Source organism: Lethenteron reissneri, chromosome 3 (assembly GCF_015708825.2).
Source record: "Lethenteron reissneri isolate LAM-NWPU_2019-01 chromosome 3, ASM1570882v1, whole genome shotgun sequence".
Lineage (NCBI taxonomy): Eukaryota > Metazoa > Chordata > Hyperoartia > Petromyzontiformes > Petromyzontidae > Lethenteron > Lethenteron reissneri.
Window position 1 is genome coordinate 12,854,377 of NC_083781.1, and position 17,292 is coordinate 12,871,668.

General features: G+C 49.5%; 2 protein-coding genes across 2 annotated transcripts in view; both read left to right on the forward strand.

Annotated features, from left to right (window-relative positions):
- Positions 1-6,533, forward strand: part of EVPL (envoplakin) — a 33,699-nt gene extending 27,166 nt beyond the window's left edge. Inside the window, exons 22-23 of the mRNA XM_061560724.1 lie at positions 279-2,258; positions 2,381-6,533. Coding sequence (XP_061416708.1) covers positions 279-2,258; positions 2,381-6,265 — 5,865 coding nt within the window. The 3' untranslated portion in view covers positions 6,266-6,533. The remainder of the gene's footprint in view (positions 1-278; positions 2,259-2,380) is intronic.
- Positions 6,534-10,541: 4,008 nt separating this feature from the next.
- On the forward strand, positions 10,542-17,092 carry LOC133347966 (chondroadherin-like protein). The gene is made up of 4 exons (XM_061560733.1): positions 10,542-10,585; positions 12,594-14,325; positions 16,033-16,202; positions 16,610-17,092. Exons 1-4 carry the CDS (start codon positions 10,542-10,544, stop codon positions 16,812-16,814), a joined length of 2,151 nt encoding a protein of 716 aa, XP_061416717.1. The 3' UTR covers positions 16,815-17,092.
- The last annotated feature ends 200 nt before the right edge of the window (positions 17,093-17,292 follow it).

A 17,292-nucleotide genomic window follows, 5' to 3' on the forward strand; every position in this document is an offset into this window, starting at 1 on the left:
ATTCGCGACGAACCTGGCTACCTGAGTTTGATTCCCAGTCATGGCTCACATTAATATGGTCAACCAACCCCCCATTGCCAACATTGCACGAGGAGAGATTTTTTTTCTTCCAGCCATGAGAATTTCCATAAGATATTTTTCAGGCTGACGACGAATTTACTTTTGAACATTGGCAATTCTATGAGAGCACATCATTTGGAATATACTTAATCTCTCTTATTATGCTCTCGTTCAACCCTTGCCTCATTCTCTCTCTGGGTTTTTTCTTTCTTCAACAGAACCCTCCAGTGCAGGAGGTGCAGGCGAGGATGTCCCAACAGAACCTGCAGAAGTCCGAATATTCGGGCCCAAGCAAACGTGACTTGGAGTTGATGGAGGAAGAAAAGAAGAAGAGGCTGATGCTAGAAAAGGACATGGAGTCGCTCAAAAGGCAGCTGGACGTCGCACAACAGAAAGCGGCGACGCCAGTAAAAGACCCCGCTACGGAGCAAGAGGCAATCCTCTTGCGCCAGCAGCTCCAACAGGAGGCCGAGAACAAGCGGGAAAAGGACGAGGAGCTGCGCCTCTTGAGGGACCGACTTCAGAAGTCGGAACGGGCGGCGCAGGAGGCGGAGCAGAAGGTCATCATCAAGGAGGTTTCGAAGGTGGAGAAGGATCCGTCAAAGGAGAGGGAAGTTAATGACCTCCGTATTCAGATGCAAAACATGACCAGGCAGATCGAAGAAGAGCAAAACAAAAGTGCAACTGCTGAGAAGTCCATCGTAATGTACGAAAGGAGAATCAAGGAGATAGAACAGCAAGGGCCAAGGGTTGAGAAGCAAGTGACTATCAAGGAAGTGCCGAGAATTCAACAAGATCCCCTTCTACTAAAAGACTTGGAAGAGGCACGTAGAATGTTGGAGCAGGAAACCGCAAAAAATAAGGCAGCGGAGGAAGAACTTCGATTGCTGAGGCAAAGATACTCCACACTGGAAAACACCAAGCCCAGAGTAGAGGTTAAAGAAGTCGTAAAAGAAGTTGTGAAGGCAGATCCCAACACTGAGAGGCAGGCAGCGGACTTGAAGAGACAGCTGGAAATTGAGAGGCAGAAAAATGAACAGATGAACAAGGAGATGGGTACTCTTCGGACAGATCTCATGACGATCCAGAACCGCAAACCAGAAGTCCAGGTCAAGGAGGTGGTGAAGCTGGAGAAGGATCCTGAACTGATGAGGAACCTCAGTGCTGTTCAGCAGCAGCTGGAAGAAGAAATAAGTAAGAAGACATCTGCAGAAAAGAGAGTTTACATGCTAGAAAATAAAATTAAAAATTTTGAAGAGAAGCCACCTGTAGTTGAAGAAAAGGCAATTATAAAGGAAGTTTTTAAAGTTGAGACTGATCCCCAGACCACAAAGGAACTCGCAAACTTGAAGCAAATGCTGGATGAAGAATTTGAGAAGAACAAAGTTTCCAAGAAAGAAATTCTGATGCTTCAACAAAAATACACCACACTGGAAAACACCAAGCCAAAAGTGGAGATCAAAGAGATCACGAAGGAGGTGGTGAGAGCAGATCCAGAGACAGAACGGCAGGCAGCTGATTTGAAGAAACAGCTGGCCGAAGAAAAGCGCAAGTCTGAAAAAGCAGACCGAGAGCTCGACGCTCTCAGAATAGATGTCGAGGCCTTGAGAAACCGCAAGCCTGAGGTGCAGGTAAAGGAGGTCGTCAAGGTAGAGAAAGATCCCGAGGTGGTCCGAGAACTTAATAAAGTCAAGCAGCAGCTGGAAGACGAGATTGAGTCAAGAAAGGCTACAGAAAAGAAGTATGTGCTCATTGAAAGGAGGATTAAAGAGGTGGAACAGGCACCTCCTAAGATAGAAGAACGACTCGTCATTAAGGAGGTCGCGAAGGTGGAAAGAGACCCAAAACTGGAAGAAGAGGTCGTCAGCCTCAGGAAACAGCTACAGCAGGAGATTCAAAGATCAAAAATATCCCAAGAAGAGATTCAGACAATTCAGCACAAATTTGTCACCCTTGAAAACACCAAACCTAAAGTGGAGATCAAAGAAGTCATCAAGGAGGTGGTCAGAGCAGATCCAGAGACAGAGAGACAGGCAGCTGATTTGAAGAAACAGCTGGCCGAAGAGAAGCGCAAGTCTGAAAAAGCAGACCGAGAGCTCAACACTCTCAGAATTGATGTCGAGGCCTTGAGAAACCGCAAGCCTGAGGTGCAGGTAAAGGAGGTCAGTCAAGGTAGAGAAAGATCCCGAGGTGGTCCGAGAACTGAATAAAGTCAAGCAGCAGCTGGAAGATGAGGTTGAGTCAAGAAAGGCTACAGAAAAGAAGTATGTGCTCATTGAAAGGAGGATTAAAGAGGTGGAACAGGCGCCTCCAAAGATAGAAGAACGACTCGTCATTAAGGAGGTCGCGAAGGTGGAAAGAGACCCAAAACTGGAAGAAGAGGTCGTCAGCCTTAGGAAACAGCTACAGCAGGAGATTCAAAGATCAAAAATATCTCAGGAAGAAATCCAGACAATTCAACACAAATTTGTTACCCTTGAAAACACCAAACCTAAAGTGGAGATCAAAGAAGTCATCAAGGAGGTGGTCAGAGCAGATCCAGAGACAGAGAAGGCAGGCAGCTGATTTGAAGAAACAGCTGGCCGAAGAAAAGCGGAAGTCTGAAAAAGCAGACCGAGAGCTCAACACTCTCAGAATAGATGTCGAGGCCCTGAGAAACCGCAAGCCTGAGGTGCAGGTAAAGGAGGTCATCAAAGTAGAGAAAGATCCCGAGGTGGTCCGAGAACTTAATAAAGTCAAGCAGCAGCTGGAAGATGAGGTTGAGTCAAGAAAGGCTACAGAAAAGAAGTATGTGCTCATTGAAAGGAGGATTAAAGAGGTGGAACAGGCACCTCCTAAGGTAGAGGAGCGCATTGTTATAAAAGAGGTAACGAAAGTGGAGAAAGATCCGCAAACGGAGCAAGATCTGGTAAACTTGAAAAGGAAATTGGAAGATGAAATACAAAGAAATCAAGTTTCACAAAAGGAAATTAACCTCATGCAGCAAAAGTACACAACTCTGGAAAACACCAAGCCTAAAGTGGAGATAAAAGAGATCACGAAGGAGGTGGTGAGAGCAGACCCTGAGACAGAGAGGCAAGCGGCTGAGCTGAGGCGACAGCTGGCGGACGAGAAGCGCGCCTCCGACAAAGCGGAGAGAGAACTGAGCACGCTTCGGCGAGAGCTTGAGGCCCTCAAAAACAAGAAGCCCGAGGTTCAAGTGAAGGAGGTGGTCAAAGTCGAACGAGACCCTGAACAGGAAAGAGAAATCGTCAAACTAAAGAACACGTTGGAAAACGAGAGAAAGAAAAAGAGCATGGCAGAAGAGGAAAATGATTCGCTTCAGCAAAAAATCCTAATGCTTGAGAATCGGAAGCCCAAAGTGGAAATCAAAGAAGTTGTCCATGAAATCCTCAAGGCAGATCCACAGACTGAGAAGGAGGCGGCCGAGTATAAACGGCAGCTGGAACAAGAGAAGCGTAAACTTAAGGATTCGGAGAGAGAATTGGCCTCCCTACGCACAGACCTGAATGAGCTACGCAATCGCAAGCCAGATGTGCAAATCAAGGAGGTCGTAAAGGTACAGCGAGACCCGGAGCAAGACAAGGAGATCAACAAGCTCACAAAGTCTCTGGATGAAGAATCTCGTAGAAACAGGAAGTTTGAAGATGAAATCCACTACCTCAAAGAATCGCTCACTAAACTTGAAAACACGAAGCCTAAGGTGGAGATCAAAGAAGTAGTCAGGGAGGTGGTGAAGGCAGATCCTGAGACGGAGCGACAGGCAGTCGATTTGAAGCGGAAATTGACGGCCGAGAAAGAGAGATATGATACGGTGATGGGCGAGCTCAACACGCTGAGGATAGAGCTGAACTCGCTTCGCAATCGCAAGCCCGACGTGCAGATCAAAGAGGTCGTCAAATTGGAGAAAGATCCAGAGCTGGAAAGAGAGCTGAAGCAATTGAAGCGCATGTACGAGGAGGAAATAGAAAAGAACAGGGATGCTCAGAGGGATCTGGTCAGTGTCCGGAGACAGTATACCATTCTGGAGAAAGAAAAACCAAAGGTGGAAATCCAGGAAGTGTTGCGTGAAGTCGTGCGTCCTGACCCAGAGACCGAGAAGGAAGCCTCGGAACTTCGGTTGCAGATGATGCAGATTAAAGGTCAACTGTCAAATGCCGAACGAGAAGCCCTGAAACTTCGTGAAGAAGTCAAAACGTTGCAGAACAGAAAGCCTGAAATTCAAGTGAAGGAAGTCCTTAAGGAGACTGTTAAGTTTGAGAAGAATCCAGCGGCGGAAGAAGAGGTGACACGCATGAAAAAGGAGCTTGACAGGGAAATGCAAAAGAGAACTGATGCTGAGCTGCAGCTAACAAAACTTCAAAACAGAATCTTCAACTTGGAAAACCAGCCCCCGAAGATTGAAGAAAAGGTTGTTATCCAAGAGTCCATCCAGTACAAAACAGACCCCAATCTGGAACGTGAAGTTGACTCGCTAAAAAAATCTTTGAATCAAGAGAAGAAACGGCAGCAATCATTGGAAGAAGATTTGGGACAGCTTCGCAGCACGGTATCTGAACAGAAGCAACTGATCACGCAACTGAGAACGGACTCACAGGAAAAGAATGAGCTTGAGCAGGAACTGAGGCGCACGAAGAATAGAATGACAACTCTGGAGCAGCAGAAAAGTAAAGTGGAAGAGAAAGTGGTTTACAAAGAGGTTGTGAAAGTGGAGCAAGATCCCGAGGTAATGAAAGAAGCGGTACTTCTAAGATCTCAACTGAACGACGAGCGCTCAAAGCGCAATAGGCTTGAGGATGAGGTGGATCGAATGAAGGCGAGAATGCACGATCTTGAAATTGAGGCCACCAAGGAAAAGATTGTTTATAAAGAAGTGGTAAAGATAGAGAAAGACAAGATGGTCGACAGCGAACTGGAGAAACTTCGCGGCCAGCTTGACGATGAGTTGAGAATGCGGAGAAACAAGGAGAGGGAGTTGCAGAAACAGTCGGAGGTTATATCAGATGTCCAGTCGGAGATCGAAAAGCTGAAGAGAAAACTTACGGACACCGATAAGGTCATAAACAGCAAAGAGGGCGAGATAGTGGCGCTGCGTGACAAGCTTAGCAGATTGGAGAACAGACAACCGGAGGTGACGAGGACTTCAACGGAAAAGACGCAGTCTCATCTGAGCCGTAAGATCGTCGTCATGGATCCTGAGACTGGAAAAGAAATGACTCCGTACGAAGCTTACAAACTCGACCTCATTGACTGGAAGACGTACAGTCAGCTGGCAGGGCAGGAGTGCGACTGGGAAGAAGTGAGCGTGTCCGGGCCAAAAGGGATATCATCCTCTCTGCGGGACAAGAAAACGGGAACAAAGTTCTCCATTGAAGACGCCCTGGCGAGTGGGAAGGTCACGCAACACGACGTGCAGCAGTACAAGAACAGAAAGATGACCATTGCCGAGTTCGCTGCTAAGGTGTCGGGCCAAACCTTTAAGCCTCAGCCTGAAAAAGAAGAGGGTGTAAAGAAAACAAATTCCTCCCAGGTGAGCAGCTCCTTGCCAAGGGAGTCCGCCCAAAGCAAGGATTCCACCGTCCTGGACCTCGAGACGCCGCCTATCGCCGGCGTGTTCGACGTGGACACTAACCAAAAGATGCAGATAAAAACGGCCATCAGCAAGAACCTCATCGATCCGATAACGGCGCAAAAGTTGCTGGAAGCACAGGCCGCGACCGGGGGCATCATCGACGTGGTCAACGGCGAGAAGTACTCGGTGCACAAGGCTGCAGACATGAATTTGATCGACAGCAGCTCCGTTCAGCGACTTCTCGGTGCGCAGAAGGCGTACACCGGAATCGAAGATCCGACAACAAAGGAGCGGCTTCCCGTGGGCATTGCGCTCAAGAGGGGCTGGCTGTATCAAGACGCAGCCTACAAGTACCTGGAGGCGCAGTTCCTCACGGGGGGACTGGTAGACCCCAACAAGGCCGGCCGCGTGCCCGTGGGAGAGGCCCTGGCTCTGGGCATAATCGACAACGAAGCCAAGCGGGCACTGGAGGATGACAAAAGCCACCCGAAAGACATCACGGACCCCATTTCCAAGAAGCGGCTCACCTACAAGGAGGCGTTGAACCAGTGCAAGGTGGAGAGCTCTACAGGGTTGCCTCTTCTCAAGGTGTCTTCAAAGAGCTCCGGGGGCTCGTCCAGGTTTACACGCTAAAAGGGAGCTCTGCTACAACTCTGCAGCGATGATAGGACATGCTCATTCACATCCATTGCCAATAGACACAAGCTCACACAAAACATTTCCTTTCCCATTATTGTCCTAAGTTCCCGTAGGACCCAATTTAATTATTCGGGTGACGAGCGCAGCTCGTAACCCGGAATTTCTGTCAGGTGTTCACGTAGCTCATTTACACTTAGTGAAACTGGACACTTTTCAAGAGTTCACTTTTTCACACTTCTTACATTTTTCTTTAGCTTTAAATTTTAAAAAACCTTTAACTATTTACAGACATGCGAGTGTAGCATAAAAAAAATCGGTCGAATCCAAGAATCATATTTGCATTTATTACACGCAACAGCGGAAGGTTTTACTGCTCTCCTCGCTCTTATTGCTACACTGCAGGGCTTTGTTGATTTAAAATCTCATCAAAATGTTATCAAATGCTGGCTTGATATGTCTGTACAATATGCACAAGGTAATTATTAAGCAAGTTAAAATAACTGGGCTCAAGAGGGAATTGCCTATTTCACAATTCGTAATTATTTTCCTTTTAAAAAATGCACCAGCACGTTTATTTCAAATAACTTTGGGTTCCAAAACTAATTTGAATATCTTCCAGTCACACACGTTCACATTACACACTCTCAGTACATCCGGGTATACAGTATTTGCAATTGATCATGCTACATCCCAAGCAAACATGCAAGGTTGGGGCAACGTTGACACGTGGTTGGACCAAGGGTTCCGTATCTACTGAATAATTCTTGTAAAAGGCTAGATAAAAGATATATCGATTTCCTTGGCACAACTTAGTGAGATCCTCTGATGTATTGTATACCAATGCATACTCACTTTTGCAAAGAATAAATCGAAAGCCATATGACAAAGTGGCAATTGTTGTTTATAATTTATAGTTACAGGTGACATTTACTTTTTGGGTACTGGCTATGACACATGCACATTGGCTTAACGCGGTTTAGACTGGATCACGTGACGCATGTAACGTAACGTAATTATCGTTTGTGACGCAACAGAGGGTGTTAAGGTTATCGTGACCGCCATATTCACTGGGTTGAAACTTTAGCAAGTTAAGAGACACGTTAAGTGAATTGGCAGCCAACCAGAGTTCGGGTGGAGCAAAGGTGGTGAGGCCAAAAATACTCTTCGACGCGGTCGTTGTCACACCCCCGGTAAACACGCAACGTTGGACCAACGTTGGGTGTTTAGTCGGACGCCACGTGTCGCCACTTGACCCTCCCTACCCGTTAGATTCAACCGTGGCGGTGTGAACAAGTTTCACGTCACAAAAGGCACGTGACGTTCACTTAACGTAAATCCAAAATGCAGTGCGAACTCATCTCTAAGCCTTTGCAATAAATCGCGCACGTGGTCTTGAAGGCAAACCCGCCTTGAACACCCGGTAATGGCCGCTGTCACCACGACAACGCCCAGTGACGACTGCTGTCACCACGACAACGCCCAGTGACGCGATCAGAGAAGGCTGCTGCCGCCATCACGACAAACGCGCTGTGTTAATGCCAATCAGGGGGTGGTGTCTGGAGCGGAGATTTGCTATTCTCACGCTGGCTTCGTCGTCATCATCATTGGCAGCAGCAGCGGCAATGATGGCCCTGGTAAATCCACTGCTGGATGAACGCCTCTACATACGATGTAAAATGCCAGCTTGGTGGTGATGAGTTTTTATGATGGTACTTGCTATAGGGTTTTTTTTTGTAAAGTTGTTTAATGCATGATGTGTACTTGTGTTTATTACATGACTGTACTCCTAGTTTGCTGAATGCTCTTACACTTTGAACATGGGCTCTGCTGTGTACATGTTTGACGCGTCTTCAACTATCAAGCACATGGTTATTTCTGGCAGGCATAGGTATTGCATTTCGGTGCAACTAAGTGGAATGAGAATCCCGTGTAGTATTTTGTATCTTGATGATGGGTTTACATGACTGTTTAATGGGGGGGGGGGGGGGAGAGTTGAAATATATATATATACATACATGTTTATCTGCCTAATATTGTGTTTTGGTACTGGGGGGAGTGAGTATTCTTAAGTCTCTTTAATATAAGCATTGCTGGGTTATGTATTGCATGGAACCTGTTTTGGTAATAAAATAAAATAAATAATTTGCTTTTGTTGCTTTGACATATGGTCCCCTTGAAGTGCAATGCACGTGATTGGTCACGTGCTTGGCCCATCATCATGATGTCCCACGGCTTTAATCACCACCGATGAGAACTTCTTCAACATCCACGTTCATTTTGTTGAACGAGATGAGTTAGTGACTCAAGAGACCGCGAGGGTTGGTGTCCTCTGAAGAGTCGCCTTGCTTGTGCTGAGAATTTATGTTGTTGCATTTGTCATTGTTGCAAATGAGGTGTTATCCTGGCCTCTTGAGTTATCTCCTGGGTAAAACGACATGTACTTAAGCGAAAGTAATCTAACAAAAAGCAATCGCGTTCTTGTGATTTTTTTATGTATGGGGAGAAAGAGGAGTATGGATACATTTTCTCTGCCATGCAATTCCCTCTTTCTATAACAGCAACAGAAAGGACAATTACTCGAATGCAGTGCATCTTAACACGATTTTGAATCTATGAACTATGCCGTTGATTTGTCATGCACTATTGACACCGCACAAGAACGCGAACCAACTTTGTCCGGAAAACAATTTCTTGACAACCCAGTACAACCAACTTATCATCTCAACTCTCGGGTGACAGCAACAGCACAGACTTGTGTATGACCCTCCTAGTTCACCGGCTTACCACAGCACCCCCAAGAAGCGACAATCGCGGAACAACTCTGCGACTAAACGGATCCTGGTGCAGAAAACGGCGCCGACCGTTCGCACACAAGTCTTAGGACCTGGTTTACGCTGTCTCGACGAAGCGCTCCGAGCAACTCGCCGCAGCCTCGGCCACCGACTCGCCCGTACGGCATCAGCACCCCGCAGTAGCCGGACCCCCCGTGGGAGACCCCCTCGGCTCTGGCAAACGTCGACCACCTGGGTTCCCCCCTTTTTTGTACACGGGTAGCCATCACTTCGATACACAAATGTGGTCGCACGCCCTCGCAGCCTCTGTCAATCCACTCGACCTCGTGCAGCGCCCTCCAATCAGAGCCCCGTAACATCGTTACGTAAGCCCCTGACTGTTTTCGTTGACCTCGCTCTCCACCAATCACGCACGACCCCGTCGAATAACTCCTCCCCCTCCTCCTCTCAACCCGCGGCAAGCGGCGTGCCCCTTGGTGGCCAACTCGAGGCCCCTGCCCCCTGGTCAAGGGCAGACTCCGTGGTTGGCGATGCAATGCGATGAAATCGTACACCCGACGAAATCACCGATCAGAGATTTGCCCCCCGACACGTGGTGGTTGTGGATCGTGACTCGCGACTGATTGTTATAGATTGCGCTCAGTCGATCCGGCACCACCCTAGCTCAAAGTCGATTGGATGGCCATCCTTGAAAAGTGTACGATTTAACAGATACAAAACAACAGTTTTTTATAGTAGTTTGTTCAATGTGGCACGCCCCCCTTAATTTTATTGGCTAATATCAGCAAGATCGGCGATTCCCTATCATTTGATTGGCTAATTTCAGCAAGATCGGCGATTCCCTTCATTTGATTAGCTAATATCAGCAAGATCAGTGATTCCCTTCATTTGATTGGCTAATATCAGCAAGATCGGCGATTCCCTTCATTTGATTGGCTAATATCAGCAAGATCGGCGATTCCCTTGATTTTATTGGCTAATTTCAGCAAGATCGGACGATTCCTTATTATTTGATTGGCTAATTTCAGCAAGATCGGCGATTCCCTTCATTTGATTGGCTATTATCAGCAAGATCAGTGATTCCCTTCATTTGATTGGCTAATATCAGCAAGATCGGCGATTCCCTTGATTTTATTGGCTAATATCAGCAGTCAGCTTTTGTTGCACCACAGCGCCTTGGCTTGCAGATATTGGGGGGGTGGTTTGGGGGATCCCCTCCCCCCCCCCCCATAATCGCTCACCCCTCCCCCCCCCTTACCTCACGTGACCCCGGCCACCCGGCATCAGCCCGGGGCGACAGCATTTATCTCTATTGTGGCACTGCTCGTGTGCAACAGCGAAGCAAATATATAACAACTCAAAGAAACAACAACAACAACAACAAAAACATGTAGTTACAAAAAAATGACCGTGTTACAGAAGAAAATGAATATACTGCACGAACATAAATTTATATTAAATACAATAGATGCACTGCGATGAAAGTTGGCTCGGACAATTCGCTGTTTGGAAACCGTTCAGGGTAAAATTACGTTACAGAAACATTCAAATGGATTTAGCTTCGTTATTCCACCGGTGTGTTAACAGACACGGACGCATGTCGATTTGCGATTGAAGTTGTACGGATTCGACAGTTTAGCAGCAACTTGTGATTTAAGTGGAAAAGTAACATCTTTGAAGCGCACTCATTCCACACATTGCTCGCCACAAATGAACTACCAATACCTTCGCTGGTCTCGTCAAGGAGCATAAACCATCATCACGCGGACTCCGGTGGTCATTCTCGCAGCAGCAGCTTTTGGCTGGCCAACGTCGAACAAAGGACGGGTCACCGCATCGCGCGCTTCGGATGTGCTTCTGCGGCCGTCTGGAACGCTCTTCCTCACCATATTAGGACGCCACTGGAGCTATGCAACTTAAAAAAAATCGGAATTGAAAACTCATTTGTTTAAAACTGATTTTTATGTTTGGTTTGTTGTCCTTACCCCGCATCTCCATTCATCACGGTCTACTACGTACGGTGCGAAAGAAGTTCAACATACATACGTACATACAAATTCCTGGTGTTGAGACCATTAACATGACACTATGCTAATGTTTGTTTGACTCTCTCTCTGTGTGTCTCTCTCTCTCTCTCTCTGGGTGTGTATGTGTCTCTCTCCGTGTCTGTGTGTCTCTGTGTGTCTCTCTCTCTGTGTATGTGTCTCTCTCCGTGTCTGTTTGTCTCTCTCTCTCTGTGTATGTGTCTCTCTCCGTGTCTGTGTGTGTGTCTCTCTCTCTCTGTATGTGTCTCTCTCCGTGTCTGTGTGTGTCTCTCTCTCTCTGTATGTGTCTCTCTCCGTGTCTGTGTGTGTGTGTCTCTCTCTCTCTCTGTGTGTCTCTCTCTGTGTATGTGTCTCTCTCCGTGTCTGTGTGTGTGTGTCTCTCTCTGTGTATGTGTCTCTCTCCGTGTCTGTGTGTGTGTGTCTCTCTCTGTGTATGTGTCTCTCTCCGTGTCTGTGCGTGTCTCTATCTCTGTATATGTGTCTCTCCGAGCTTGCATTCATTCACACCTGATGACGGTTGTTTGTGTTGCAATCGAAACGTCGTATTCTATTATTATTATTTATTTTCTTTCTACGCGACTTTACCGAAAGAACCAAAGAATAAAGTGGTGTTTACTTTGCGAACTCTTTTGAACTCCATTCAGCTCTGCAAGCTTCGTCGGGGTTCAATTCGCACCGTTCAAGGTTGAGTGCATGGGTCCAGAAGGGGCTCGCGTGACTTCAAGCGATGACGAGGGGCATTCTTGAGGTCCCGATGAATTATGATGATGATCATGAGAGATCGGCATATTTTTGCCAAAAAATGTTGGTACTTTCCAGCACGTGACCTTATACAATGTAAATGTCACGAGACTGGGAACTGCGTCACTATTTCCAAGAAATCGTGTGAACATCACTTTCCCGAGGTTACCGTCAACACAAGTGTGCAATAAGAATATGCATGACTTCATCAACTCTTGTACAAATATAAATGCATTTAGCCTATCAACGTGGTACAAAACAATGCCAGAATCGACGATTATAAAATATGTATTTTTATAAACGTATTTTTTTAAAGGTCTTCATTCATTAGGCGCGGCGTCACACGCAGATGGAGAAACCGGCATTTGCACTTGACATTCTTTTGAGGAGCATGTTGAATTTGGAGCGCGTTCGGGCTTTCTTGGAAGAAGATGTGCACAGACCGCGCGTTGAATCGCGATCTGGGTACGGTTCAATTTCAGCCAAAGCTGTCAAGTTGCGGCGAAGCTGCAAGTTGCCCGACACGAGAGCCAAACAAACGTTGTTTCTCCCCCGAGCAGCCCACCTTTAAATCCGAGTTGAAGATGCGCTCCATTCAAAAACGTTGATATGCCTTAACATCCCATGGTACGCTTAACGGCTTTGCGCAAGATGGTCTTGGCACAGCGAAGCATGATTCATATTTTCATGTATTCCTTCGCGGCGTTTGCCGTCAAGCACCAGACCCAGGCGTGTCCCCTCCAGCTGCCAGTGCGACAGCCTCAAGCGCGACGTCGGATGTATCTCCAAGCGGCTGACGAGCGTGCCGCGCGGGCTGCCACCGCGCACGCGGACGCTGCATCTCAACGGCAACAGCATCGCCGTTCTCTCGGCGCACTCCTTTGTTCGCGTGCCGCGCCTGGAGGATCTCCAGCTGCGGGACTGCGGCGTCCGAGACGTCGGCAGCGGCGTGTTTCGAGGAATGAGCCACCTGGCAGCGCTCGATCTGAGCAACAACGACATTCAGATTCTGCATCCCGGGGCTTTCGCTGGGCTGACGACGCTCAAGACGTTGCTGCTGCACAACAACCGGCTCCTTGAGATCAAAGCTGGGGCATTCTCCTCGTTGCAGCGGCTGAGGCTGCTGAACCTGACGGGGAACCGGCTGACCTACCTGCCGGACGGGGCGCTGCGGGGCCTCAAGTGGCTCGAGAATTTGCGGCTATCCAACAACGCGCTCAGCAGCCTCGGCGACGACGTCTTCGCGGCTCTCTCGTCTCTGCGGCGTCTCGACATCGACGGGAACCGCCTGCAGTTCGTCCCCGAGGAGGCGCTGGCGAAGCTGCGGCGAGTGGTCGCGATGGACCTGAGCGAGAACCCGCTGACGTTCCTCGGCGACTCCGCGTTTCGCACGCCGGCCCTGCAGCGTCTCCGCGCGGACGACACCGCCCTGCAGAACGTGGCGCCCGGCGCGTTCGACGCGTCTCCCGGCCTGCTCTGGCTCCATCTCCGGCGTAGTCAGCTCAAGGTCGTCCACCCCATGACCTCCCTCACGCGGCTCAGGCAGCTGTCCCTGCACGGCAGCCCCCTGCAATGCGACTGCTACCTGCGCGACTTCCGCGAGTGGCTGCGTGCCAACGCCGCCAATCTGTCGTTTAGCGGCACCTGCGCCACCCCCGTCGGGGTCTATCTCAGGCCACTCACCGACCTGCAGCCCGATCAGCTCAAGTGCGAGAGCGGGCAGCGGTCCCCGAGGCCCGGCGCGCCGCCGCGCGAACCCAAAGGCTGCCCGAAACGCTGCAACTGCAGGCCAGAAGTCCATCACGTGGCCTGCAAGAGCAGGGCCCTCACGGCGGTCCCTGGGAACATCCCAGGGTACACCTGGCTTTTGGACCTGCAGGACAACCAGGTGTCTGTCGTTCCCAAGAAGGCGTTTTCCACGGCCAATAACCTCTTCTCGCTGCATTTGCAAAACAATCGAATCAACGACTTTGGTAAAGATGCATTTTACGGTTTGGGCAAGCTGATTTATCTATATTTGTCGAATAACAGCATTTCTCACTTGAAAAACTACGTCTTTAATGGCCTCAGCTCGCTCACGTACCTATACTTGGACCATAATTTGCTCACCGTCCTGAGTGCGTGCATGTTTAAACCTCTGGACAATCTGAATTCCCTCAATTTGGGCTACAATGGAATCCATCTCGTGGACGAAAAGGCCTTCGACGGGGCGCGCAAATTGCGCGGTCTGAATTTGACGAGCAATAACGTCTCGTCGCTTCCAGCCGCGACCTTTTCCTCGACCCCTGAGATCGAGACGCTCTCCCTGGACAAGAACAAGCTCGCCCACGTACCAACGCGATGCTTGCAGAACGCGCCCAACCTCAAGAAACTTGACCTCTCCTATAACCCCATCAAATCCATCGCCCCGGACGCTTTCGCGAAGGGGCCCAGGTTCCTCCAACACCTGTGGATCGGCTACACGGATCTGCAGAAGGTGAGGGCATGTCCTCTGCATCGTGTTGATTACACATTGCACGTACGTGTTCATCGTTCGGTGCTTGGTAGCCGCCTCGATTTGCCCGCACGGCAATTGAAGCAATGAGGCAAGTTGCTTAAATCAATTCGCCTCTGTCGCCAGAGTCCATTGGAAAGTCGCGCATGGTGGGGTAAAGTGTGGGTACTCCAATCGTTCCCTCGACCTTCTGGCCAGCGTGGAAGCGTAGGCCGCAATGCCCTCGAGTGAGGAGGCCCTTCTGCCAGCGTGGCCACGTGAGCTCGTAGGTGTAGGGCCGCACTTTTGCCTTTTACGTGAACTCTGCTTTCACCAATGCAATGCCTTTTCACGTCACGTGCACAGCACATACGCAGACGGACAATCCGAGCAGATGACCCCCAATCGCTGTCGTGGGGTTTCCACCTCTCTCGATGTTTGTGATTCTCAGTCGTTCTTTGGCGACTGTGTGACCCCCCCCCCCCACCATCCTTTTGAAATTTTGTTTCAACCGAGTAACCCCCCCCCCCCCCACCACCTTGCCTGACCCAACTTGGTTGTGAGAAATGCACGTGTGAATAATTAACATCGATGTTTTTTTCACTAATTGTGCATTTTGTGAGGTCACCTAGCTAGCCAAGTCACTGCAAGCGAATAAAACAAAAATGCCACGGCCTCTGTGCGCGTGCGAAGTGAATGTGTTCACGCTCGCTGGCTACTGTTGGAAATCCGCGCTGTTTACCATCAAAGCGTTTAGAAAGGTCCTTAATGTCGTTCTGGGTTACCATATGGACTTAAATTGTATCGTAGTTATTTTATATTGGCGGATTCATACGTGATTATTCACCAATGACTCACGCGCACGATATCATTTTACACTTTTACAAATCGTCGCACGTTATATCCCCCTGGGGCATCGCCACGTCCCCCGGTTGAGAACCACCGCTCTCTCCGTGACGAACAACGGCGAATTATGCGATAACCATTTCAACGGAGTGGATCGTCAATATAGTTCACTCGCATTAGCCGTAAAAAAAATTTAAATCGGTCGTACTAAAGTTTTTCTGCCTTAGCTGGTATCGACGTCTGCTCTGAACCCAGTGGACTCCAAGTAATACAAAATACAGGGAGATAAGATCGCCACGCCGCAATTGTCTGACACGAGCTGTCAGAACACTGCCAGACCACTCTGGTCTATGACACGAGGCATTGCAAACCAAACTAGATTTTTTTTTTATTTTGCTAGATACAGCCCACTGAGTTATGTAACAATTTTTTCAGAAGCGACCTGGTCACAAATGATAGCTCAACGAAGTGGCTTATCGCATGGAAATTTATAGCAGCCAAATATTCTAAACACGTGTTTATATATGTGGAGGAGAAAAATAGGAGGATCTGGAGAAAAATCCTCGTGACCACGGAGAGAGAGACACCGCAAACTCAAAATATACAGCTGGCGCCAGGGTCGGGGACGAACCCACGACCTCCTGTGCACCAGGCGAGGTAGTTAACATCTCCAAGCCACCGTGATGATGAGAGAGAGAAAGAGAGACACGCAAACTTCAAATATACAGCAGCAGGCGTCAGGGTCGGAATCAAACCCACGACCTCCTGTGCACCAGGCGAGGTAGTGAACATCTCCTAGCCAGCGTGCCACCCACCCATCATCACGCGGCTCGTGTCGCCCCCCTCGTGCTGTCTCCCCTCCAGGTGCACGCGCAGTCTCTACGGGGCCTGAGCCCGACGTTGCGCTCCCTGGACCTGCGGCACAACAAACTGCGCTCGCTGCAGCTGCCCTACTCGTCCCTGACGAGTCTGCGGGTCCTGCACCTGCACGGGAACCCCTGGGCTTGCGACTGCAGCCTGATGCCCCTTCAGCGGTGACCACGAGACGCGTGTGTCTGTCCGTGTCTTTGCGCGTGTCTATTCCCTTGTCAACTCGCGATACAGCGAGCGTGTTATTTGACGTCGACGCAGAGCGACAACCGCAATGTCACGTGCACGTGGCCAAGCCCAGGCGCAGTGTGGCGCCGTGATGCCTCCTTCGTAGTTGTGGATCGGGCATTGGCTCGGCATCCGCTGCACGGTCTGTTCTGCACGACCACAGTCGTCCACTGCTAATGGGGAGTTTTCAAATTGTCGATTTGCGCATCAGGCATCCGCGTCTCCTGCCATGGCTTGCAAGGACGCGCTTGCAAGCCATTGACACGATGCTCCACAGCAACGCGTATGAATGAGTTTGTACACAATATTGCCTCTCCCCCCATCTCCTTGTGGTGTCGTGCAGGTGGCTCGAGATTCGGCGCATCCGGCACGGGGGGAAATGCGCCGAGCCCAAATCCGTGCGGGGGAAGCCGCTCCGCTCCGACTCCCTCGCTCGCTGCGACCGCCACCGCAAATCCAACAGCGCTCGCTCGGCGCACCCCCAGGGGCGTCGCGGTCGGCACGCACACCGCCGTGTCTCGAACGCGCACGCAAACGCCCCCGAGTGACGTCCAAGACAAACCCTTTCGTTCGCGATATTAGGAAGCCACTTGGGAGCTATGCACTTTTAAATCTAGATTGAAACACTCATTTCTTTAGACGAGTTGCTTTTGTTGTTGTTGTGTGCGCCCCGATTAGCGCCGTTGGCTACGTACGGTGCGAAAGAAGTTCAAAGTACGTGCGTATCCGCTGCTGGGCGAGAGAATCTCATCACTGCCCTGCGTCTCGTGCAGGTTTATTTGACCATACTTCACCACATTGATCGGTGGAGGGAGCAGTGGTGATGGACGTGGGGGGGCAGAGAGAGGGGGGGGAGCACAGAAAGTACAGCACAACGGATTTACTGCTACACACTGCCCCCTGCCAGCGACGTTGTCCCTCTGCGACAACCTTGCATGTGTGCTGCAACGTGTGCTCGCCTCTCCAAGCACGACTCTCCAGGCTCAAGGCTGCCTGGCTGCCGAGTTCAGACCAAGGGTGGCACAG